This window comes from Planococcus citri, chromosome 2, assembly GCF_950023065.1.
Source record: "Planococcus citri chromosome 2, ihPlaCitr1.1, whole genome shotgun sequence".
NCBI lineage: Eukaryota > Metazoa > Arthropoda > Insecta > Hemiptera > Pseudococcidae > Planococcus > Planococcus citri.
In genome coordinates, this window is record NC_088678.1 from 48,121,054 (window position 1) to 48,147,020 (window position 25,967).

Consider the following 25,967-nt stretch of genomic DNA (forward strand, 5'->3'; position numbering starts at 1 on the left):
CCCTAGCCTGGCGCATGCGCAAAAGTGTAATGCTGCTAAAAACGTAAGGCGAGAAAAGCCAAAATTTAGGTAATTTTTACGAAAGCAGACGAAGATACCCGAATCGTAACGGAAAATAACGTTGCTCATTTTTCATGCAAAACAAAATAATTAAATAGTGATGATAAGTAAGTTTGATACTGATTGATTACTTGGTTAAAATTTGATTTTCCGAAGGGATTATCCCTCATTTTTTCAATATCAATATTAAACGGTAATTTGGAGTTGAAAGTTCATGACGATGAAGATTATTGGATCAGTGAATCGTTACTCGAAGTTGTTCAAAATGAGTATCTAGTGAAGCAGAACATCTCGTCCGAATTATTCTTACAAGTGATATTGGATCTTAAATGAATAAACAATATGTTCTAAATTCAAGTAAATTTTCATATATCATTCAATTTCAAGCAATAGTTACCGTTTAAAATACTGTATACACAATTGCAATAATCTTCTCATGTGTGTTGGTTACAGCTTTAGAAGATTCGAGGATTACGTCGTATTCATTAACATAATGGAAGATTATAAATTCCTTTTCAAAGTAGTTCTCGTAGGAAATGCTGGTGTAGGAAAAACATGTCTAGTTCGCAGATTCACACAGGTTCGTTTGAAATCATTGCTGTATTGATAAAATGATACGAATTGATGGTGTAATGTTTCGAAATGTGTTTTACAGGGTTTATTTCCACCAGGTCAAGGTGCCACGATTGGCGTTGATTTTATGATTAAAACCATAGATATCGATAACGAAAAAATTAAAGTAAGGGATCTCTTTACAGTTTAGATGTATTTTATGCAACATGTATTAAAAATAATTGCGTCGACAGTTACAAATTTGGGACACTGCTGGTCAAGAAAGATTTCGTTCCATAACTCAGAGTTATTATCGTTCAGCTCATGCCTTAATATTAGTCTATGATATAAGTTGTCAGCCAACTTTCGACTGCTTGCCAGATTGGCTTCGAGAAATCGAAGAATATGCTAACAGCAAAGTGCTTCGTGTTCTTGTTGGTTCGTATCATTGTTCCACCGCTATATGCTGTGTTCACTTACCGATTTGTATTATTTACGATGTATTTTATTTCAGGTAACAAGCTCGACATCGAAGATCGTGAAATCCCTACCGAAGTTGGAGAACAATTTGCTCAAAGGCATAACATGTATTATCTAGAAACATCAGCTAAAGAAGCAGAAAACGTGGAAAAACTTTTTATACAAATTGCTGCCGAATTAATGGAGGTAAAATTGAACTTCATCCAACAACACCGTCTCTAATTAGTAATTAAATCTTACTTAAAAGTCATCTATTTATTTTTACAGCAAGCTCGTTGTAAAGAATTGCCTAGGTACGATAATGGTAGCGAATCTATCGATCCTAAAGCTACAACTATACGAACGAATCCGTGCTGTAGTAACTGAAGCTTATGTTTTCGAAATGTGTTAGCAAAATATAATTACGTTATTTTTTATATTATTGCCATGACACAGCGAAATTCCGAAAAAAATCTGTACTTAATATATTTACGAATGTTTTGTAAGAACGTTTTCGTGTTATCTTAAGTAGGTCTCTCTTTTTTTTATCGTAGCACCTCCATTTCAGTATTATTTTTTGAACGATTCCTACGTTTATTTTTTAAGTCGATTTTAATTGTTTTAAGAACATTTCGCATCTTTCTTTTTATTTACGGGGTGAAGTCTTTCATGTTTTTTTCCCCTTCACGTTCAACTATTACATTACCCGGTGCGCTTGCTTTAATGAATTTTGATTCTGAATCCATTCCAAACCATGTGGTAGTATCGTCATTTTTCTACATTTTTAATATCAAATTGATAATATTTCGGATTACATTCATGATTGGCGATTTTTGCGGACCAATATTCTATCTCGTTCTAAATGAACTCAAAAAATTAAGTTTTCGATGATGGCAGCTCATGGTTAATTTTGTTGTTGATTTTTTTTTATTAGTGTTTGTGTTTAAAAAACCTCGATTAGGTTTTTGTTTTCGTTAATTTTGAAAAATTATAGTTTTATTTTCGCATTTTCATCACGAAATGGGCTTTATTAAATATCGAAATTGATTTTTCGTTTCAACTTAATAGGTTTAAGTGATTTTTTTAATATGTTCCTACTGCGGTACTACATAAAATCCAGGTTACCTAAATGTGTATGATATAATTCACTTTAACGATTAAGATTTACAACGCGTATATACTTAATATTTAATTGTATTTTGTATTGTAAAAAATCGTTCGTTTTCAAAACCACGTTTTTTTATATACATTATTCGCATTTTTAATTCTTTAACTGTACGAAAAGACTGTAATTTTTCTCGGAAAAATTCATGCTTCTGTTTTCGTAAGTACATTGCATACTTAATATTTGAATTTGTTGCTGTGCTTCGGCGTATTTTATTTTATAAATTATTTTCAGCAAGCTATGACAAAGTGTTGATAAAGTTAACGCAGTGTGATTTTTTTTCTCTCTTATCAAACTTACACGTTATGTTTTTTTTTTTAAATTGCGTCCTTGTATGTACATAGTTTTAACGACAATCTTAGTTCTTAGTAGTTTTTAATAATGTAATTGTAACTTATGATTAGTTGTAAACATATGCGATGTTACCAGTGTTTAGAGATGCTAATTTTTGTTAATGTTTATTAGTTAACATATCACGTTCAGCTTTATTTCAACTAGTGCAATATATTCACATTCCAAAGTTTCGACTTTAATTATATGTATTCGATGTTCTATACGATTTTTTTGATTGCTAATTTATCTTTTTTTATCGTAAATTACGATTATGGAGAAATTGAAAAATTGAAAAAAAAATGCTCAATAGATAAAATAATGTATGTTAAGTATACAATTTTTACAAATATTTCAAACTGTGTTGGTATGCATCTAAAATTATAAAAACTATCACCGAACCGATAAATATAATACTAAAATAAAGCGGTATAAACAATAAATTTTTTCTAATATTGTAATACCTGGCTTGTTTTTGAGTCACGTTCGCTTCCTTGTCTACTCTATTTTTATAAATATGGCCAACTAATCGATTTAATAAATGGATGATCATTTGTGACATCTCGACATACCTAATGGCAAACAATAAGGTTGAAAATATAATTTTACTGGTGTAATAAGGACTGTTGTAATCCTGTAGGGAAATTGAATAACCTTTGAGCTATAGTTCGCATCAATAGGAAACCTACGTATATTACGAAAATAAAGCTATAAGAGAGAGGAAAGTACCAAAACTTAGTGCCTAGTTGGTAATACATGTGAAATGGTTGTAATGTGGTAGAAGTTACGATATCATCATTTCTTAATAACGAAGGCAAAGTTTCTAAACGATCCAAAACTGTTTGGATATTATCAATATCATTTTCAACTCTATTTGAATGGTAGCTTGGGATGAGAAATTTTAAATTTGTATCGTTCATTTTTCGCAGTTTGATTAATTCTTCGAGAAATCGACGGTTAATTGGTCTAGAAAATAAAAGTAAAAAAGTGTAAGATATTCTACAAATTGAATTGAATTTTATTACAAAATTATAGCGATGTACATTCCTATAGCTTATACATTTATCAATACCTAACATTGTATATTTCTGCAACTTCATCTATAGATTGTAAAATATTTGCACATAAATCTGCCAAGTCATCATTACTCATTTTACGATAATACAATGGGTAACTTATTCTTCGTCGAACAATACCTTCAATGATAATATACCCGAAAAGTACCACAAAAGCGAATCCAAAATATAGGGATATGTACCATAATTTATTTCCTGGGTAATAATGAGTATACGGACCTTCTTCATTGACTTTACTCGGCGGTTCTGCTGATGGTTCGGTTGTAGTAAAAAATACAGGTTTCAGACTAACGTAACTAGGATTCGGATATCCTGGATGTTGATCATACGATGATTCCTGATTTGTGAATAATACAGGTTGATCTACAACTTGATCAAATGAGATGGCCTCTACTGGTGGAGATATCACGTTAAAATCAGGTGGTTCTATGATTTGACTGACTAAAATGCTTTCTGCTGGTTTAGGCGATGCGTGGACGATTTCTTTGTGACCGGAAGGTCTTTTCACCGGCGGATGGAATCTTTGTAAAATTGGTTGAGCTTTGGTGACTCCATTGGATTGATATTTGTACGACGAATATGGAAATGGTTGAGCTTTGGTAATCCCACTGGATTCATATTTGTAGGATGAATGTAGAATTGGTTGAGCTTTAGTGGTTCCACTGAACTGATATTTATACGGCGAATATTGATCTTCCTTGATGAAAGGCTGTTTATTTATCTGTTTTTGTGGATAACGAAAAGTCGTAGGAGTAGTATAATAATTATGCTCGTACGATAAAGTTGCAGTGTATTTTGGTAAATCCGAAGGCTTATACTGATCGTATTTCGATTCATTTTGATATGTTTTCGTTAAATTTTTAACATTTATGGGAAACTGCCACAGTGAATTAGAAGTATTTGTAGTTCCATAAATAGCCGCGCTTGGATAACGAAGATTAGCATTTTGATTCGTAATTCTGTCGCATAAAGAAATATTCCAAGTTAGGTAGGTCGGAAAAACAGCGTTTACCTACTCAGCGTTAAATTAGGTACATCTTCAAAGCTACGAGCAAATAGCATGAAATTTTCAGACGCAGTTGCGGGGATTTTAATCTTATGTCTGGCGATGACTTTTAATATCAAATAGCCTATATAAATTGAAAAATAAATGCCGAAATACAAAGGCACGTAATATACTTTTTGACTGAGCCATCGCCGAGCTTGGCTTATTCCGCGGTTAGTAGTTTTGAAAGGTACAAGGCTACTGTTGTCAAATTCAAGGTAGCAGTCTCGAGGTTTTACGTTGATGACGAAGTATTGTTCGAAATTACACGAGTAATATCTTAAAATTATCGTAAATCCTTTTCGTAGAAATCGCAATAGATATCCTTCGAGTAATGGTGTTGTGTTAGAATTGGTGATTGTTTCTCGGCGAATCAACGAGTCTTCTTTTCCATGACTGATCGACGATTGTAGAGCTGTTATCCTAATAATTATCACAATGATGTTAAAAATTTGCTCGAATGTCATGGATAAGCATTGTATAAGCATAGGTTGGTACTTGACAATAACGAACTGAACGAATTTAGATTACCTTTGTGACTTCGTGACTAACAAAAAAAAAAAAAAAAATCTATCAAAATCAAAGAGGTGCGTGCAGATAAAATATTCAAAAAAAAAATAAAATAAAATACTTAATAATAAAATAAAAGTTTATTAATCGACTCCTTTGATCCCAAAAATGAGTGATTTTATCTCGAACTTTCTTTCCACGTAGATTCCAAAAATTAGACCAAAATATGATCTTAGTCTTGAAATGTTTTTTCCTCTATACCTATTTCAAAAATGCATACCTATAGGTAGGTAAGACAGATACAAGGTTTCCCGACACTAAATTCAAAGTACGAGTACCTAACCAATTATGTATGGATATGCCTTACTAAGCATAATGCTCCATAAATAAATCCCTTATTTAGAAATCAGATTACACCCCCCTACGTACATAGATGATGATTGCAATTTTAAAATTATTTTACAACAATGAATACCTAGCTGCTCTTAATAAGATTTTAAAAATTGACACGATTTCACGTACTTTGGCTATAAAAACGTGCTTAATTGGGTAATTCTACCAATTTTACACTTTTTGTGTCCATGTAAAATTTTACTTACAGTATGCACATGAAAAGTAATGGTGAATGGTTTTGTCAATAAAAGTTGTCCCCATCTAATATTTTCAGGCACTACAATGAATTTAACCCCCTCCCCCCGGGCCACAGACCCCCTTATATGATCAAAAGTTCCATCGTCATGGCTGTCTCACATCTCGTTTTTAAATAGTTACATCGCTGGTTAGCAAAGAGTGGTGATGTTCTGCAATTTTGACATTCGTTTTTTTATTCCTGAAAACTACACGCAAATTACAGTATGAACACAATTCACTTCAGTGACACCTATATGCTGTGGAGTGACCTCACACCTCTGTCTTCGAGTTTTTGTTCCCTCGGCGTGGTTAATTTTCAATGCATTCCCAACGGCTCACTATTTACAAATTTTGGTGTTTGAAAATGGCAAAACTGTTTAGGCAGTTAACCAAATCTTGTCCCCTGATAAAATACCGAATCCGAACACCGCTATCCAATATAAAAACGTGATTCCATGAAAATGTGGTTATTTATCTTTTGCCGATTCTTTCGTCATGGTTTCTCAGCTCCGCCATACACAAACAGAGAAAAACTGAGAAATGTTGAAAAATTATTATGTGGTGAGTACTGATACTAGTTACACTAAAAAACACGAATTTAAACAATTTTACATTTATATTATCCCTACTTAATAAAGTTTTATCCACCGTCATGGGGAATGGCGTTTTTTCCTTCGTCATGGAATTTATACTTTTTTGACCAAGCCCGAGAAAATTTCACCTAGAAATCCTTAAAATTCGTGATATATTCTCAATTTTAAAATTATTTGAATTACTGAAACACTTTTCTTAATTTTGTAGGTGATCGGTTCTCTCAAAAAATACCAGTTTTGATTCGAAATTTGCAGAAAAGTCCCACATTTTCAAACGGCTCTCCCCCCTCCCCTGAGTGATATGAATTGGGCACAACACTATTAATGAAGTCTCGAGTGTGTATATGTATTAACCATTCCAACCAAAAAAAAATTCTCAAAACAATTTTTTTTTGGCCAGGAGACATACTGCAAAATTGTGTAAAATTGATAGAACTACCCTACTTTTTATCCAATCTGTAATTTGTAGGTATGATTATCAATAGAAAATAATAATTTTGTTCACCAACAAAAACAGAATAGGTATAATAAAAATAAAGAAATATGCATTTTTCGTCAATACAGGAAGTAAATAAGTCACGATCGGTAGATACATGAATTTTATTAGAAAATGAAATTAAAATTAGGAGGTACATAGCATTTCTATCTAAAATACACAAATAGTACATACATAGTTTGATTAAATGTAAGAAGGAATACCTATAGTTGTGAAATGGATGGGGGGGGGGTGATTTACACAGACTTGATCGGTTGGAATGAAAAAATCTTTTTTCCCCTTTTTTTTTAAATTGAAGTTTCGCTAAAATAATATTTTACAAGTTTACTTGATGTGAATGAAAAGAAATTTATTTTTTGTTATCTAGCTCTGCGAACAAAATGGGTTAAGGTCAAGAATCACATTAGGTTCATGTTCTTTTCAGATAAAAATACCTATTTAGATTATATGTATATCCGTTCGATTTCCTTACATTTCTTCCTACTTTAAAAACAAAAATATAAATATATTTTGACGAGGTGGTGGACGAGGAAAAGGGGGTCATTGTATGGCATCAGTCATGATATTGTTCTATGTACCTAGTTCGACTAAAATACCAAAGAATTCATCAGCAATAGTTGAAAAAAATTGAGAAAAATTTTGCAAGAACGGAATAATTGTATTGGAAAATGAAAATGTTGGAGATTCTCAACAAGAAGTCTCCCTATCATTAAACATTGAAAATTTAATAAAGCGTGAAAAAAGTTTGAAACGAAGCTTGCTTTTCAGTATTTAAGAGCAGTAGGTACTTCTTGAAAATTGGGTTACTGGGTTTGAAAAATTATTTTTGAAGAAGTGGAAAACATTAGTTTTTATATGGAATAAAAATTGAAAAAAAAAGTTCAGTCTGAGAGTGTCATTCTTAATTCTATAGAAAAATTGAAAAGTTTTGAAAATAAGAAAGAAAATGAGGTTCTTTTGATAAAAATAAGAAAACACATTGAGAAAAAATTGATGTCATTCAAAAAGTTGGGTAAGTATGGTGAAAGAATTTAAAGAAATTCAAGTTGGTACATTGAAACTTTCCAAAATTAAGATAGATCAATCAAGGATTTTGTAAATTACCATCTTGAAAAGTGGAAAAAAAGAAAAAATGTATTATTTAAAAAGTGTTTTTAAAAGAACAAAAAAGATCTTTTGGCCCTTGGAAATTGACACTGGGTGATTTTTTTAAAATTAAAAATTAAATAAATGAAAAAAAAACTGAAACATTGGAAATGTGGGATTTTTTTTTTAATATAGGTACCTAATGAAAAATGAAATTTAAAAAAATGAGACTATTCACTTAGGTAACCTAAAAGTGTGTGTTTTATCGATGAATTCTCGCATAAGATATTTTTCCATTGTTTACGTTCTAATTAAAATTGCTTATTCCAAGGTAAGTCAAAGTGTAGGTACTTTTAAAGGTAGGTAGATGCTGACGTTTTGTGTTCAATCCCATTTTGATGCATGCTCAAGATTAAAATCTTTTTAGCTTGAACCTTTTTTTTAAATTATACATTTTTGCAACATTTTGATGTTGGAGAAGAGATTAAAAATGACGATAAGGAACATGCTTAATGTTACTTTGATGCTTTCTTGGGTTACCCATTTCTCTTTCCTTCCCCCTCTTCTTTACCCTCCACTTAATTTCTCCAAGAGTGAAATTTTAGAGCACTTACATCAATGTCTTGTTTATCCATTTACATGTTGAGTGAACAAATATTAGACAAATTTTCAAACATCTTTGCTAATATAAGGCAATTTAATTTTATGTCGAGCGACAGATTTAATGACTAAGTAACTCATATAGATAATGAAATAAATATTAAAATACAACGGTATATTCCATGTCATCAATGTGAAAAGTCGACGACCAGTAAATTCAATCGAAATTTTATCATTATTCTGAAATATTTTCCAAATTTGGCGAAACGTACTTTTCAAAAGAAGCAGGAATAATTTCATTTTTGAGTTTGTATCGAAGCTGATAACGTTATCTTGAATAAGCTCCGTAAAAATTTCTTCTCCTCGAGGAATCCTGCAGTCATTTAATTTTTTTTAGGACTTTTAAATAGGCTAATTATTTACCTATTACGTAGGTGTTTTGAACAAATGTTAAGTAAAAAAAATTTCAAGTTCCTCGTATCCATCAAATTCAGCTTTCTTCCAATAAAATAACTACCTACTCAAAAGAACCCCGCCCCCTCATTCACCTCTTCCTATGAAATGATTTTTAATAATTTTGAAGCGACAAACGAATTACGAATTTGCTATTGCAGCATGCAAAGCTGCAGGAAATTTAGAATAATGTTTTACCAAAGTTACCAGATAAAAATATCCCATCATTATCGTATGGTAAATGGCAAACACGACGAAAGCGTACCAGAATTTATATCCAATATAATAATGGGCGAACAAATCTTGTTGTTTTACTTTAACCACTTCGGTATCATTACTGATAAAATTATTATTACTGAATTCTTGCAAAATGACTCCATTTTCCACAGGAGGTAAATACGTAGGAGCGTGATAAAAGTATCCATTAAAATGATCCGATTGTTCGGTAGTAGTCGAGGAGGTTAATTGGTGCGATTCTGGGTACCCGGTAAAATTATCATCGTGTTGATCGTCAAATTGATAGGACTCGGGAAAATAAGACGAATCGTTGGATGGAAATGAATAAATTTCATTTTCGTTTATGGTATAATATTCTTGTTTTAACGATTCGTCTACTTGATAGGTATTATCATTGGTTTCACTGTTTGCCAGCAAGTCTTGAACAACAGCATTGTTCAAAAATACTTCACCTTCTCTGGTATCTTCTTCAATTTCCGGTAAAATAAACTGATCTCCGGTTAAATTAAGTTTAAACGGTTTGGTTAGCTGGACATGATTGGAATCAGGATTTGATCCAAATATCGCTAAAGTATGACTGGGATATTTTTCCTTCGATGCTTCGGCATATGGTTTAATCAAGGCTAACGTATGACTGGGGAATTTATTCTTTGATTTTTCATCTTTAAAAATAGCCAACGTGTATGGCGAGTTTTTCTTACGAATTTGATAACGATTCAAATACTTTAGCAATTGACTGGGATCTCGAATGTGGGTTTTATTATCTAAGTTGTTCAACTGCAGCATCTTGATCGAGTTTCGAAGTGATTTCCCGACGTTATCTTGATTTTGTAGGTTAGATTGGTATTCGTTTAATTTCCTTTTAAAATACATATCGTTTTAGACCTCTAATAAAGACACCCTTGATGAATGTATAGCTATCTTATACTCAACTTGAATAGGTACCTCATTTTCTAAAACTAACACTTAAACTAAAGATACGATTAGGCTACCTATACTCGTATTTAGGCACAAAATAAAAAAAAATGCTTACCGTGTTTGATTATTTTGAATTTTATGGTTGTCATAACCTACATTATTGTACGTCACAGTTCTACATCGGCCAATTGTCAAATTGCTAATTATGATTAAAATTGTAAAATGACAGAAATTCATTTTACGTTATTTTACATCGACAAACAACATAATTCGAACCAACAGTTCAGTGTGCTGACGAATAAACTTGTCATCTTTTGTCATTCGACTCTTCCGGAACACGTCTTTAACTTATTACCATATTGAGTGAAATATTTTAAATAAACAAACAATTTTATTTGTTTGAATATCCAATAAGGAGCTATACCTACGTAGTTGATCATCATCGCGCGTATGAGTAAATGATGCGAAAAATCGAAAAAAATAGATTCACACATGTACCATAAATATATAGCATCTGCGACAATGTTGACCTATAATGTAAATTTACCTACCTACGCAATGTTTGATGCATTTTTGAATGCAAATGTGCACAGTTGAACTTCTTAAAGGGAAGGGAAAGGGGAGAGGAACTATACTATGTATCGTGTACCTACTTGAAGCGTTTCACATATGGTAGGTACTCAACGTTCAATGACATACTGAGCTAAGGTTGGTCCTAATGCCCCTTTATCAAGCTTCTAAAAATTTGTGAGGATTGAGGAAATTACATTTTTAAAACGTATTTTGTGAATTAAAAGCTGCCACAATGCGGACGACCCAAATAATTTGGAAAATAGGCCTAATTCGTATATTAACGATCACAAATAACTTCCTTTTATTTCTTTTCTTTTCCATCGTGGAAATATGAAAAAGAAAAGAAAACCAAAAAACGTCCGAATTGATTTTTTAATTTTTTCTTTCAAGTTTTGAATTATGTAGGTAGTAGGTACCTATCGACGATTTTGGTTTTATATTCATTCCAGTGAAGTGTCAAACAGAGAAATATAGCCAGCTCAACATTGCTTCAAAAAAAAATTTTGGTGAATTTTTAAAATAAATTTTGAATTTTTTTTGTCAAAATTATGCAAATACAAAATTTATTAAGGTTGCCACATTAAAGTTTTTAAATTATGGAATATTATTAGGTACCTTGAAGAGCAAAAAAAGTGATCAAAAACAAGCATCAAAAACCAGTAGGTAAACTGTAATTTTTGAGGAAGTAATTTTTAAAGATTTTGTGAATCCACACAGAAGACTGCCGAAAATGGTTTCAAACTCGTTCCAATTGAGGGGGTAAAAAGGGAGGGTGTCAACTAAATCATAAATTTGCAAGTCAATTTAGTTGCAATTTTCATTTTTCTCTATTTTTTAATCAAATTTGATCTTCAAAAATTCGCCAGAAATTACCTGTAATTTACCAGAAATTACCTGTAATTTACCAGAAATTACCTGTAATTTACCAGTAGTTTATCAGTAATTTACCGGACATTACCGCTGATTTACCAGAAGCTACCGATAATTTACCAAGAATTACTGGTAATTACCAGAAGTTACTAGTAATTTGCCCGGAAAATGCTGAAAATTCAAAAATTGTCTTCTTTTTTGCCGGGAAATTCCGGAAAAAATGCTCACTTTTTTCTCAAAAACTGCCTAAAAATCTCGTTTCTTTATAAATAGTTGTGAAGAAGTCTCGCTTTTTTGACAAAAATGTCACTCATTCATCATTCCCAAAGAGTTCTGCTTTTTGCAAAAAATTGAAAAAATTTGCAAACTTTTACAAAAATTAAGCGGTCAGGAAAACATTTTGAAGCAGAATAAAACATAATTTATGCATTGTCGAAAATTTTTGCAAGTCCATTTTTTTACCAGGCTTGCTGAAAACTTTTGTCTTTCGCTATTTATTTGAAATTGAGAAAATTTTTATTTTCTTCTGTAAATTGCCAATGTCTGTTTTTCATTTAAAAATATTTGACATTTCACCAAAACTTGCTTTCGCTAAAATCTTAAAGCAGAAAATTGAAAACTGAACTTCCAGTTTTCAGTTTTTGCAGACTTGTTCAAGTTACCTATGTATGCATCCATCCGAGTTAAATAAATTGCATATCACTTCGCCGTAAATCCGTTTCCTATGCGAGCTCCCATATAATATGTAGGTAGTTTAAAATAACGAAAACATTTCGCTGAATAATTATAAATACCCAGTGCAGTTATTACCAAACACGCCAAACTTGCTGTTATGTTCGATTCGAGAAGAAAATTTATCATCAATTTCATTTTCAAACCACGTCATAGCTGTCCAGGTTCATTCACATTATACCGATTGATTTCGCAATTGAATCACGTAAAGTCGCAAAAAAAACTATGCAATCTTGGCAAAATTATCGATAACTCGGTAATATTTGGCTCTTATCCATGTACAAAATGAAAATTAATTATATAATAGATATGGTGTAATACCTCCGCGATGCATCATATGGAACATGAAATTAATAATATAGGTACCTAATCCAAATTTCGCCAGTTTCTTGAATACTTAGTAAATCTAGCCCTAAATAATTTTTACCTCGAGATTATTAACCGACAAAACAAAATTCTATTCCAACGAACCTTCCTCTTTTTACCCATTTGACCCCGTTTAAAGCGAATTTTTGGTAAATTATAAATTACAAGGTAATTATCAACTAGGTGAAAATTCTTCTCAAGCTTATTACAGTTTGTCACCAAAAGAAAACCATTTGAAATGCGTTATTCATAATATTCACCATCTGTCGTTGCAAAAGTGTCATTCCGTTAATAAGTTTATTTGTGAAGTATTTTTCTATGCTTTTAAGAGTTGTAATATTCGGTTTGATGTTTCCGTTAGTGCATTGGAAACACACTGGTGCCGAAGACACCTCGTCAATGTAAAGTAAAATTACTCTCATGTTGTAACTTATAACTTAATTCATTTCAAAGTTATTTTTATTTTTATTCTTTCTGTTCCCTTTTTTTTTCTTTTTCGAACGCTTTTATTTTTTAATAACGGGATCGATTTTGATCGTTAATTAAGTGTTCTTCGGGCTCGTAATATTGTTAATTCGTATTCCCACTTCCCACTGGTGGTGTTCTGCGTAACACGAGTATAGAATTCGAGCAAGTTCATTAAATTTTTAAGCTCGGAAAATATGTACATAATCCCACCTGTCGTTTATTTTGCTATTTTTCACATTATTATTATTATTATTACTCGTATTATTACAATTGCAAATTGTTATAATTAGTTAACATATGCCCTAGACATGTGACGAGTGATTTTTTTTTTCGTGGGAGGTGTTTAATTCGTGTGGATTTAATACTCGTGAGAGCGATTAATTGGACCTTTGAATGGATATTCACACGCGAGATTACGTGTTTTAAGATTTGTGATCAAGTTTCTGTAGTCTCAGATTTTTTTTGATTGGGGGGGGGGAGGGTAAATGGAATATTGAAAAAAATCTACAAAGAAATTTTTAAAATTAAGAACAAAATAATGCAATTGAAAAATTACCACTAAGGCGTTGCTTCTTATTGTGCATGAAATTCGTGACGAAATAGGAGTCATTGCTCTGCTTTGTACCCCCTCCCTCTTTCTTTGCTACCTACCTATACCTATACGTGACCAGTTTTATTCTAGATCATGGTAAAATTTTATTTTTTCGAGTTGAAACTTTTAATGCCAGATGGATTTGTATTAGTCAACCTCAAATTATTCCTAGTTCTACATTTAGTTAGCCTAATTAAACTACAACTTTTTGAATTTTTCAGCAGAACAAATGAGGTGAGCAGTGTACCCAGAGCATCAGCTGGAGTCAGTTACCACGAATTTTTAATAAACGAAGCATCGTACAAATTTTGGGCCATTTTTCAAGTACGTACTTCTAGTTAATTTTAAACGATACCTGTACCTACCTATGAAATAAGTCCAGCGCATTGCAATCTCATTGTCAGGTTACCTAACGTAAATCTCGTCTTTACTTTTTTGCAGTTAGTAACAGTGGCTGTATTACTGTATTCGACATTCGCTGCCATTTATTACGCTAGATATAATTATCTGATGAATCTAGAGAATGGCGATTACGATGATCTTCTTTTCGCCAGATCTTTATCGAACATTTACTTGCCAAGATTAGACGTTCAAACGTTTCAGCGAATCGTTGAGGCAGTTTTCAGGCCGAATGATCAACCCGATCGAGGTTAGCGAGATTAAGTACATGTTTCCGTTTTCATCGTCGCTCTCGTCGATGTATAAGTATGTATTTTAAGATGGCCAGATAAGACTGCACATTTTGGTTTTTTTTTTTTTTGTCAAGTGTGGACCAATAATGGCAACATTTTGTGAAGTCTTTTTCTTTTTCGTTTATTTGAAATTAGGTCTAAGATTTTTGAAGTTTGAAATATCGCCTGAAAGAATGGCGCTGGCTCGCTCGCTTATATTACTTTAATTAATTGGTGATTGAACCAATTACTTTTATAGGTTGTTAGATTTTTTAATCGTTGTTCCTAATGTTAATACGTACAAATCTACAATAAAGTTTATTTATTTTTTAATGATTACCTACCTATATCTTAATGGCCTGCATCTCATCGTCGTTATTTTCAAAACCCAAGTGTCAGTTTACTCGTAGCGTTCAGGTATTTTTAATTACATAGGTACCTACTTATTAGATTTCTCATCGTTTGTGTTTAGGTAAGAGGCAGTGTTGTCAGTTTAAAACAGTGCCGTGTGTTTAAAACGTTTAAAACAGTGTTTTAAACGTCGAGAAAAAAACGGACCATGTTTAAAACAAAATTCTGTTTAAAATGGTTTTTTTTGTTTTAAACAAGTTTTTTTTTTCAACTGTAATTTCCTAAAAAAAAACACGTTTTTTTTTCAATTTCTCGTTAAAAAAGTAGTGAAATTGAAGGAATTGAATTTTTAGATTTTCATTTTTCTTCTTATACTTTTTTTGAAGGCAAATTTTGTGTTTTGATTTCAATTTTTTAATATTTCTTGAGCCTTATAGCTATTTTATGACGTCGCATCTTAAAAGTTGATGACTGGATGACGTATATTTGAAAAACTGAATCCAAAACAAATGAATTTGTGTTAAAAACGTGTTTAAAACACATTTTAAACATGTTTAAAACACGTTTAAAACACATGAGAATCCGGCAGTTTAAAACTCTGTTTAAAACAAAAAAAACGTTTTAAACAAAAAAAACCGTTTGTTTTGTCTTTTTTAAAAAAAACCGTTTTTTTTCCAACACTGGTAAGAGGTAAAAAAGTCATTTCTAAAAATAGGCTAAGATACTTTGAGCAGATACAGGTAATTCAACAAAGTAGAGACCAAACTATTTATTTAAAAAAAAACAAAAAAAAAACAAGTACATATGTGTACCGATATTTCACCAAATGGGTCCTTTTGAAATATCGGTACACATATGTAAGTAGGTATATGTGGTGTGCACTTGAACTATCAATATTTTCTACATGGAAGGTTGAAACCTGCAAAAGGCAAGCAAGGGGAACTCTCTCATTGTATGCTGAAAAGTTGGACCCCCTAGATTAATTTTAGGGTTGAAGGAGTCAAAAATTGAGATCAAATGTGGTTTTTCCCACCTTACATGGGGTGGGGATGACTTAGGAAGCTGAAATTCAGATATGTTGTTTACAATGGCAATACTCACCAATGGTATGAATTTGGACTATTTTTATTAATTTAGGGCCAAATTATGCTTCTCCAAAAAAATGACCTTTCTGTAATTCTCAACTTTGACCCTCCAAACTGTAGGAGTCAATTCTAGCTCTTGAGAGAACCCCATTCGTCGAGTTTGACTTTATTTGATCAATTAGAACAGGCTCCAGGTCATAAAACGTGAAAATCACCATATTGGACTGAAACTTATAATATACGAGGTATAAATAAATAAATAAATAAAATGACTGGCCTACCGCAAATACTCCCATTTTTTTACAAAAATTTGGCTAAAAAAAACAAATCGAATTGTGGGTTATTATTCTCTCCTGAAAAATAGGTAAACTTATTTTAGAATGAATTTGTTAAATTTTGATAGGTAGATTTTTTTTGAGTTAAGAAATCATTTTAAAAATCAATAGGTAAGTAATGAAAAGATTTACTTGATTTGAACAAAAAAAATGACCACATTATTATTTTGACAGACGACTTTTTGATGATCAAGAATGTCATCACAAACCACCTAATTAGTCAACGTGTATACAAGAGACAGGTAATAAATTTCAGTGGCGTTTATTATCTGCTAATTTTCATTTGACGAGAGTGATTGAAGCATTTCACCTGATAATTGGGATCATCTTTCATACGTACCTACCTTTACTCATTTTTGTAAGACATTTGAGAATTCCTTGAAATGGGATGATATAAATAAAATACTGGCAATGATACCCTTCGATTTAAATGAAACCATGCAAGATGGACACCGGAAAGAACACGTCCAAAAACACCGTAGCCAAACATTTTTGCAGTCAGATTCGCATTTTTGTATTTTTGACAAATTTTTGAAAATTTAAAAATTAAAAAAAAATTATTTACGTGCCTATTTGAATTTTTTATTTTTTTTTTTAATTTTCATTTTCAAACAAATCAAGTCAGTCCGAATTATCACTTCAATTCAACTCCTCACTCCTTCGTGTTTCGAATGCACCAGTTTTGGGCCATTTCGGAGTGCCATGCGAATTTTCAATTTTCTCCAGAAACTTAGAATTGTTCTGGAAGTGCGAAAAGTGAACTATGGCATGGCACCTTTTAATTTTGATGTGGTTTTTTTGGCACGGTAAATTCATTTTCACTCATGCTCAAAATTAAAGCGAAACTTATTTTATGAAGTACTTACTTACCAAAGAATGTTTTGAGGTTTTCATGAAAAAGTTCTCAATTACCCATAGGTTAATCTGTCTTTAGTTCTGATTTAGAAAATTGTCACAGGGTATCTTTGGTAGATTCAAAAAGAATTTTACAGCCAAAAAATTTCTCCCAAATCTCCCTTCCCTTACCACAGATGCGGAAAAATGTGTTTTTTACGAGAAAAATTATTTTTTATCACCATGTGGACCAACAATTTTGAAATTTAGGTGGTGTTTAGTAGGAATCGAGGGCCACTCCATGGAATTTTAATTTTTTTTCTTGGGCATATTCCAGCCAAAAAGCCCAAAAGAAAATTCCAAACTGCTATTACTCCGAATCTAACAGCTGTACAGACTAAATTTTTTCGCCAGAATTTCGACCTCAAGTCATTGTGTTTTTGGTATTTTTTTTTTCAAAATTTTCAAAATGGTAAGCTCAGGTTAAAAATTTTAAAAACCAACTTTTTAAGGAGGTTTGTATTCGCTTTCAAGCACATAAAATATGGGTACTTGGGAAATATTTAACAACAGTTTTGAGATTTGAGTAGGAAACATCCAGAAAAATTTTGAACCCCTCAGCCCTACCTATAGACTATTTACTCAAGATAAAAATGAAAATTTATTGCGCAAATTAGAAGACATTTCTCCATGAAATAACAAAATAGGTAAGTATAATCCTACCTATAGCTTAATATCATTTTTTTTTGCAACGAGGGAGGTTTCTTGGATTCAGAGATTAGGACTCACGATGCTCCAATTGCTGAATGGATGCCTGGGGTACATTTTCTATAGAATAATATTAATAGTAATATTTTTTCCCGAGAACATAGTTGAAGATCAAAGAACATAAAAATTCCCTGCAGTGAAATAATTATCGTTTAACGGTAAAAATGCAACGAAGTGCGATTATGCATTTCAGATAAGTAAACTATTTACCATTTCATTCTAATTAGATAGGTAGGTATTAGTGGTACGAGTATTCGTGCAACTATCCCATTTTTCGCTCTTCGCAGAATTTTAGTCTAAATTTACATACATTCATATTCATCATTCGTGGTTTTGCTTATATCTACCTGCTTATTGGATGTCCCTATCCCAATAGGGATCCCAACTGTGGCAGAAAACATTTTGAACCAGACAAAGCTATTAAATCGAAAACTAAAACACATCACCAATTAAAGCACATTTTTTGATTTTTGGTAAATTTTTGAAAATCATTTAGATTTTGGGCTTAAAAAATGAAAATTTTACTTAATAGATCTAGAAAGCTGAATTTGGTAGGTATCCTATTTTTGACTCACCAAATCGATTGGAAATGGTTTTGAACCGGTTTGAATTGTACTTCTGAAGCCTGCAGCAAATTTTTCAAAGTTGAAATTTCTACAAAATTCTACCCGATAAAATTGGTAAGCTTAAATATATTTTACATTTTACCCTAATTTCAACAAACTTATTCGACTGCTGGTAATTTCAAGCCATTCATGGAGCTTTCAGTTATCTACTTTTCAAAAATTCTAGTTTTCGAAAAAAACGTCCGGTTACAACGTTCTACGATCCCTGGACTCCTCAGTTAAGCACTAATTTTCCAAAATCGTTTACTGTCGGTTTAGAACCTTACCTTTTTCAAATTTTCAATAAAATTTCATGGAAAAATGTACCTACGTTTATTGGGCAATTTTTACGAGCCTTTTTGAAAATTTAGAGTTTTTAGAATACGACTAGAGGCTTCCGGACAGCTTGAAACTACATTCCAATCGACTCAGCATGTTGAAATTGGAATACCTATAAAGTAAATTTTAGCTTTCATAGCTTTATTGAGCAAACTTTTGTGGAAATTTCAACTTTGAAAAATCTGCTGCAGACTCCAGAACTACTCAAAAAAAAGGACGAAACCGTTTCCAATCGTTTGGGGAGGGAGAGAAGGGGGTCGAAAATAGATTACATGCCAAATTTAAACTTTTGTACTTTTCTTAGGTCAATTTTATGAAAATTTTTATTTTTTTTTTAAATTTTCGGCCCAAATCTGATTTTTAAAAATTCATCAAAAAATTTAGCTCCTGAAATTTCGGCCACTGAAGTATTTTTTTGCATGCTCTTTCAATTTATTTTAATGTGGGGCAAGAATTCATCTTCAGTTTTTATGGCCAATTTTTTTACTTTTCCTCTAGACACACTTCAGTATCAAGGAAGGTGCCTTCCCACTTTCGATGGGACACCTTGTATATGTAGGTAGGTATCTCAATATTTTTTTCATTTCATTCTAAGGCATCACAATTATCACAGTAAGGGAGGTGCAGCTGTATAATGGCCATCTTGATAACCTCAAAAAAAAAGGAAAGATCTAGGATACAGTTTGACGATTCGTAATGTTTCGTATTAATGATCATCTTCCCTGCCCCTCAGGCTCTTTATCAGCATCATAAACCTTTATATGCACCAGGCAGTACCCCTAACTATAAAGAAACTACACCTTTTTCACATGAATGAATCTCAGCTTAACTCATTTTTATCAGTAGGTGTTAAATTTTGTTCATAAGTATAATTTACGTTGCTGAAAATCTGCGAGACTGCTCGCTTATTCATTACAAAACTGCACGTAGATGATACATTATCACGATGCGGTTCGAGTCTACGAGTAGATAAAGGACCCTGTTAATTAGATGCTAGGCTATCGTACTACCTATACCTACATAAATGTTGCACTATAAACAAATGGCTATATAAAATGTAATAATAAACATAAACGAGTTTATAATTTTCTTTAGATAAAATATAAAATAATAATATCTTCGTATAGGTAATAGGTATATGGAGAAGTGCATATCGAGCTATATTGTGGTCATTTCAAGGAACCTATAATACTTCCCAGACATTATACACGTGATCTTTGCACTGCGACCATTAAGATTGCGGTTTCGTACTTCATCTTATACGAAGTTTCAGCAGCGGTTAGCTTGATCAATGTGTAGGAATCTCGATAGCGCAAAAAAATTCATATTAGTGGCTAAAATCATTACCGAATGAAGCGAAAACCACAGGTGAATTTTTTTATTCGCTATAGATTTTCGTATCATTTATAAGGTATCACGCTGATAGCGATACACACTACACAGCCAGCGAAGATCTGGGCTGAGAAAACGTGCTGCTGTATGATTTATCATGCGCGCAGCGCAGAGTCGTCGATATTGTAAATATTTAAAACTCTTAACGATCAGTCATTATTCATGCAAACACCACGACTGTAATTAAATATCGAACCATAACCTAAGGTATGAATTGTTGTTGAAAAAAGACAGACAACGAGCCGAGCCGAGCAGAAAAACTCCACCGAAAGCGGCCAATAAAGATGTTATCAAGAGGCGCACGATACTGCCAAGTGAACTGGCAAGTACGCTACAAACTTATACATATAAAATAACGGGTGCATCATTTTTTGTAATGCCATCATCACGTTCGATTGTGTATGTGCAAGAAGTAGGTACAGGTACCCGGCGTCGCGTCTATGGCTATGGCTATGGCAATGAACTAGAGGGATCGAAATCCACGCACAAAGAGGATCACACGCTTCATCATTTCAGTTTCGTAGTTGTTCGGGCTACTCGCTGATCATCGCATTATTCTTGTGAAGGTGTTGTTATTGTTGTTGTTGTTGTTGGTGCTTTTTCACGTGTTTTTTCTATACATCGCCGCGAATAGCGATTTTTATTTTTTTTGTTATGTTGCAACGAAATTGGTGAAATGGCCACTGGTGATACGACTTTCATGTATAATATCCCACCGTGGCACCCTTTAAGTCATCAATCGTCTATTCCGAATTGTCATCAGTTTCAGGTAAAGCTATTTTCAGATTTTTTTTGTTTTTTTGGAGTTGACCGGTTTACGAGTGTTGACTGTAAGTTATTGTAGCGTTGAATTTTAAAAAGTAAGCAAAAAACATTATTTTAAATTTTTGTAGAGATTTGCCGAAACAAAATCCAAAAAGTTTGAAATAAGAAAATTGGCATGAAAAATACTTGGGATTTTGAGCTTTTGAAATTTCTAAAATTTTAATAGTGAAATTTTGAAATTTTCTTCAAATATTTGTTCAAATTTGAATTTTTCTCCCTTATGTCTAGGAGGAAATGGGAGGGGGGAGGGATGGAGCAATCTTATGTGGTGAATTCCCTGAAAATTGTTCAGATTTCAACTGTTGGTTCGTCTCAAATTTTTTTTATCAGAAATGTTCTTCAAGCACATGGCATTATGTACCATTGTACCTACAATTTTTTTATTGAAACTCTTCAGTTATCTCTGTAAAAAAGTTTTTATATCAAAGTATCTATTCTTTTGATTTGACTTTTTAACAAAAAATTACAAAATTCTTTGTTTGTTCGGTATTTTATTTTCAAGTTTTTCGCTCAATTCTATTTTTTTTTTTTTTTTTTTTTATCAAGGAGTTTGTTTACTTTTAACTTTGTTTATTCATTATATGTATGTACCTATTACTATTCGCCTACCTAATGATTTTTTTTCATGAAATCAAAAGCGAAATTATTTTTTTAAATCAGTAAATTTTCTGCAATATTCCTTATTTTGGAGTTGAAAATTTCATTTTTTTATGTTCTTAAATTCTTTTAATACCTAATTATGTTTTTTTTTCACATTAAAAATCATTTTTCATTTTTTTTACCAAAAAAATCCCCGATGATAGGTACAGAACTCGAACTCATTTATAGGTCAAGATGACTTTTTACTTGAGTAAATTCGCTGAAATTATTTCAATCGAAGTTTCCTCAAAGGCCAAAATATCTTGGTATAAGTAGTGGTAGGTACAGAGTCTCAGAAAAACTTGAATTATGTTTTGTTTATGTTTGTTTGTATTTTTAAATACCTATTCAAAGGCAAAAGAGACATTTTGACATTACCTAACCTATACCTACTGGGTAAGTATTTAAGTAAACTGTATCGAAACCGGTTCGACTGTTTTTATCCAGTTCCCTATAATTTCATGCCCAGGAAATGAGCAGGTATCCCAAGAACCAAACAAGGAGTCTCCTATTATACCTGAGCTGATGTGACCCTAGTTATGGATCTTGTCTCTCTCCCCCAAGTGTGCACGTAAGCTTTTGATCGACATTTCGCCAAAACACATAATATTCATCCTGGTGCAGAGATATAGTTCGAGGAAGTATCAATCTTCTCTTAAATAAAATAATTTTCAATCTTCAGAGGAGGAGGGGGAGGGGATTGTAATTGAACTTGTTGAGTATTTTTGAGAGCACTTTTTTCCCAATGAATAGGTAATGCTTCGAGGCTCAAATTAACCCATGTTTTTCTTTCCTTCTCTTTCCTGTCTCATAAAGTAGGTAATTTGAAACTTGGAAAATACGAATAAGAAGGGTTGTACGTGTCAGGTGCTAAGTTTGGCTTAACAGTTAACACTACTTGCTGGGGGAGTAATGGGCCTTTGATACTTGACTTGAGCAATTTGATTTACATTTTTTTAAAATTTTGTTGTTTTCCGTACGAGTCTGAAAAGAAAACTAGAATTATTGAGCAACAAAATTTCAAATAATTTCCTTCTTTTTTTTTGGATAGAATTCTAAAAAATGCAAGTTTCAGCCATTTAAATTCATTTCGATTTTTTCCTCCAAAAAAATCGAAATGGGTATCTCAAACTGGCGGAATTTTTCTTAGATCGAATCAAAAAAACATAAGTGCATTCAAAAGTGCAAAACTAGATGAAAATTTTAGAGGTCTTGGCCCAGCATCCTCTATGAAAAATTCAAAATTTGATTAAATTGATGCAGAGAAAACTGAAACTTAGTTTATATCTTATTTTCAACTTTTTAAAACGATTGGTGGTGGATTCGAACCGGTTTGGAGTTCTCAGCAAGTTTTTGGATATTTTTGTTTTAGAAAATTTTTTATAAATAAAACTCAAAATGAAATTCAGTGTCAATAAACTCAGGTAGTCGTGGTGGCTGTTTTAATCAATTCAAGCTATACAATTTTCAAAATCCGCTTCTGTGGGTTTCAAATCCAAAACTATGTAGGTACATATATTGTATTTCTCCAGAGTTGCTTTTGAAAAAATGCTCGTTTTTGGACGCGTTGCTCTGAAAATCTGAAATTTGATTCTAATACCCTATTTTGAACCTCCTACATCGATTGGTTGTAGTTTCCAGCAGTTTTGAATTTTCAAACGAATTTTTGGATTTTCCAGTTCCGGGGAAATTAGGTATATCAACTACACAAGGAACCAAAACGAAATTTAGTATAGCCACTCGGATACATCTACCTTCTTCGTCACTCTTTTGGGGCTATTTCAAAACAGATTTTCAAAATCTACTTCATCGATTTAAAAATACAAAATTTTCTCCAGCAATTTTTCTGAAAAAAAAAAAAACAATGAAAACATGTACGTGCTGAACGCAATTAGTACAGAAAAAGCTAAAATTTTGATTCTAACCTAATTTCTGACTTCAAAAATCAATTGTGATGGGGGAGTGGGGGGGGGTCTTCTGGTGATATCCTGGAGTCTCCAATGGAAGTTTGAAGAATTTTTCAAATAAACAAACAAAAAAGATGAAAATATTTTTTTATTTGGGGGGGGATAGGTGTAAGATTTGAACTGGCAGATATGACTTTTGAAAATTTGTGCCAAAATTGATCAAAAAGGTCACAGAGGCAGTATTTTAAATCCGAGTTGATCGGTGAAAAATTCCATTTTGGGTCTATTCGTGGCAATTTTTCCCAATTGGGAAAATTCAAAAATCTGCTAGAGGCTCCAGAGCACCACCAAACTACCTTAAATCGATTCAGGTGGTTGAAAACAGGAAACTAACCAATATTTCTAATCTCTACCTCGTCAGTTTAGTAAGATTCTTGTGTTTTCTTGTAAAATAAACCAAATTTTGACAATACTCTAAACATGAAATTCCCAACGATTTTTTTTTATCCAATCCAATAATTTATTTGCCAAGTAATTAGGGTAGCTGCCCTCCTTGTGAGTCTTTCACTCTGATTGAACTGAAGAACTGAAACTTTCGGAACATGAGAGGTCGAGAGCTACCCCAAAATTTACATTTGTCTTCCTACCACTTATTTTTCCTGCTCGTAGCTCACCAAAGTAATGCATTTATGCGCATCTTTACGCTAATTTAGATACCTAATGAGTAAATAGGTATGTCGAAAAACTGCATTCTGTGAACGTTATAATTCTAATATCCTTTCAGCTCCATTGCTAATGGTAAATTCCACGTAAACCAGGTCATTAAATAGTACACTGCAGTGAGTATTTTGTTTTAATTCGAACAAATAGGCGTATAATGAAAAACAGAGTAACATGAACCGTTACCACTATGTAAACTGGTCAACTCGTATTAAAAGTCATGTACACTTATCGTTTACATATTTTTAACAAGCATGTAAGTACCTAACAAAATAAGAATCTATTATACGGTACATGAGGCAATAAACTGACCAAGTGATCACGAATATACGGTACAACATCATCACGAATTTATCCGCTTTGTGTAAATTATATTCGGTATCTAGTGCTTGTCTTGGCCCGTTAAATATTGCACATGTGCTGCGTATCTGTATCTACGAGTATCTTCCATATGTATACCCTACCTTCTACCTATTCTTCTTCCAGCATCCAGCAGTAGCATTGGCGTTAAGAAACGAACAAACAACATCGTGTAGGTATTGTACTCTCTAGCGTTAACTTCTACACAGTCACGTGTTATTCAAAAAATTCACAAAACAGTGCATTGCACTCGAATTGTTTTTGAAAAATAAATATACGAATACCTACCTATAGTTGCCAGCTGGGTATACTTGGGAATAGATTTCGATCGATTTCATTGCTTTATAAATAGATATACGTATGTACAAAGGAGTGAACAAAATACCTACCTAATACGAGTAAAGGATTTGCTGGTACATGCACCAAAAGGTACTCGTTTTACCACAAATCATGCGGAAATTGCAAAATGAATGTCGTATTTTATTTTCGATGTTGAAAAACAAGTATTTATAACCTTGACAATCACAATAATATGTACATATTGCAAATCACATCTTTCTTCTCACGAGCCTGCTACCTGCTGCATGCTGCATGTTGCATGTCGTCTGCAACTCTGCATATTGATGATTTACGAATATACCCAAACGTAATTCCACATCTTCATCCGAAGATGAAATACTTTTTACAACTTATTACTGAGTAGGTATTTTAATTTCATTGACAAAAAAATGAAATAAAAAACGAATCAATTGTTTACATACCTACATGAAATTTCATTCATAAAACACCGCCAACTTGAGTTTTTCGGTGACAATAAACAGTTAATTTTTCTTAATTAGGTTAATCAAGAGTTTAAAACTCATCCACCTATAAAATTTAAACCCATCACTGAAACCTCGAAGACTCGTGGACCTGCGGATAAAATTGACGGTTTTGGTTTGAAGAACCGCACAGTATAAAGGGAAGCTTAGCTCTGAAATGTGAGTCTAGGAAAGCGACAGTTTTAACTGGAACTAGCTAATTAACTTAGCTGGTTTAATGTGTATGCAGTGCACTTACCTGCAATTACTTCCAGTAATAAAAATACCGTTTAGATTCTGCCATGGAGTTTAGCTTAATTACTTCATAGACGATAGATTAATTTTTCTGTCTTATGGTTATGTTTATGGTTTATGTAAGTAAAGGTCGTGATAAATGCGATAGAAAAAAAATGTATTTGGTCACAGTCGCAGGCAGTGAGAAGGTCAAGATGCAGGTAACGCGTTGTTGTGTTGTCTGCGTGTCTAGAGTGTTGTCAGTTTATGGGCAGTGGTGTCTTTCAGAGA

The 25,967-nt window shown here is 32.5% G+C and overlaps 4 protein-coding genes across 5 annotated transcripts in view; 3 read left to right on the forward strand and 1 right to left on the reverse strand.

The window, feature by feature from the left end:
• The first annotated feature begins 127 nt into the window (after positions 1–127).
• LOC135836196 (ras-related protein Rab-30-like) lies at positions 128–2,790 on the forward strand. Its single transcript, XM_065350861.1, has 6 exons — positions 128–417; positions 514–640; positions 716–799; positions 867–1,050; positions 1,127–1,278; positions 1,360–2,790. Exons 2-6 carry the CDS (start codon positions 554–556, stop codon positions 1,456–1,458), a joined length of 606 nt encoding a protein of 201 aa, XP_065206933.1. The 5' UTR covers positions 128–417; positions 514–553; the 3' UTR covers positions 1,459–2,790.
• Positions 2,791–5,982: 3,192 nt separating this feature from the next.
• Positions 5,983–14,815, forward strand: LOC135836197 (uncharacterized). 2 transcript variants are annotated; one of them, XM_065350863.1, is made up of 3 exons: positions 5,983–6,388; positions 14,033–14,135; positions 14,253–14,815. In XM_065350863.1, the coding sequence occupies exons 1-3, from the start codon at positions 6,384–6,386 to the stop codon at positions 14,463–14,465; spliced, it is 321 nt and encodes a 106-aa protein (XP_065206935.1). In that variant the 5' UTR covers positions 5,983–6,383; the 3' UTR covers positions 14,466–14,815. The 2 variants fall into 2 exon arrangements, with proteins under 2 accessions (XP_065206935.1, XP_065206934.1); XM_065350862.1 differs by lacking the exon at positions 5,983–6,388 and adding an exon at positions 13,050–13,152.
• LOC135836195 (uncharacterized) lies at positions 6,879–10,739 on the reverse strand. The gene is made up of 2 exons (XM_065350860.1): positions 10,326–10,739; positions 6,879–10,151 (listed from the first exon to the last, which is right to left on the reverse strand). Exons 1-2 carry the CDS (start codon positions 10,445–10,447, stop codon positions 9,197–9,199), a joined length of 1,077 nt encoding a protein of 358 aa, XP_065206932.1. The 5' UTR covers positions 10,448–10,739; the 3' UTR covers positions 6,879–9,196.
• A 5,528-nt stretch (positions 14,816–20,343) lies between the features above and the next one.
• The window catches only part of LOC135836203 (serine protease nudel-like), a 33,401-nt gene continuing 27,777 nt past the window's right edge, over positions 20,344–25,967 (forward strand). Inside the window, exon 1 of the mRNA XM_065350877.1 lies at positions 20,344–20,960. Within this exon, the coding sequence (XP_065206949.1) occupies positions 20,868–20,960 (93 nt within the window). The 5' untranslated portion in view covers positions 20,344–20,867. The remainder of the gene's footprint in view (positions 20,961–25,967) is intronic.

Bases quoted from the DNA above. Each gene is read 5' to 3' on its own strand.
- LOC135836197 (XM_065350862.1), top strand. From the start codon at position 13,070: ATGCTTTTAAGAGTTGTAATATTCGGTTTGATGTTTCCGTTAGTGCAT. The intron at 13,153-14,032 runs GTAAAGTAAAAT...TGAATTTTTCAG, and splicing joins GCCGAAGACACCTCGTCAAT to CAGAACAAATGAGGTGAGCA. The intron at 14,136-14,252 runs GTACGTACTTCT...ACTTTTTTGCAG, and splicing joins AATTTTGGGCCATTTTTCAA to TTAGTAACAGTGGCTGTATT.
- LOC135836196 (XM_065350861.1), top strand. From the start codon at position 554: ATGGAAGATTATAAATTCCTTTTCAAAGTAGTTCTCGTAGGAAATGCT. The intron at 641-715 runs GTTCGTTTGAAA...TGTGTTTTACAG, and splicing joins TAGTTCGCAGATTCACACAG to GGTTTATTTCCACCAGGTCA. The intron at 1,279-1,359 runs GTAAAATTGAAC...TTATTTTTACAG, and splicing joins TTGCTGCCGAATTAATGGAG to CAAGCTCGTTGTAAAGAATT.
- LOC135836195 (XM_065350860.1), bottom strand. From the start codon at position 10,447: ATGAATTTCTGTCATTTTACAATTTTAATCATAATTAGCAATTTGACA. The intron at 10,152-10,325 runs GTAAGCATTTTT...GTATTTTAAAAG, and splicing joins ATTCAAAATAATCAAACACG to GAAATTAAACGAATACCAAT.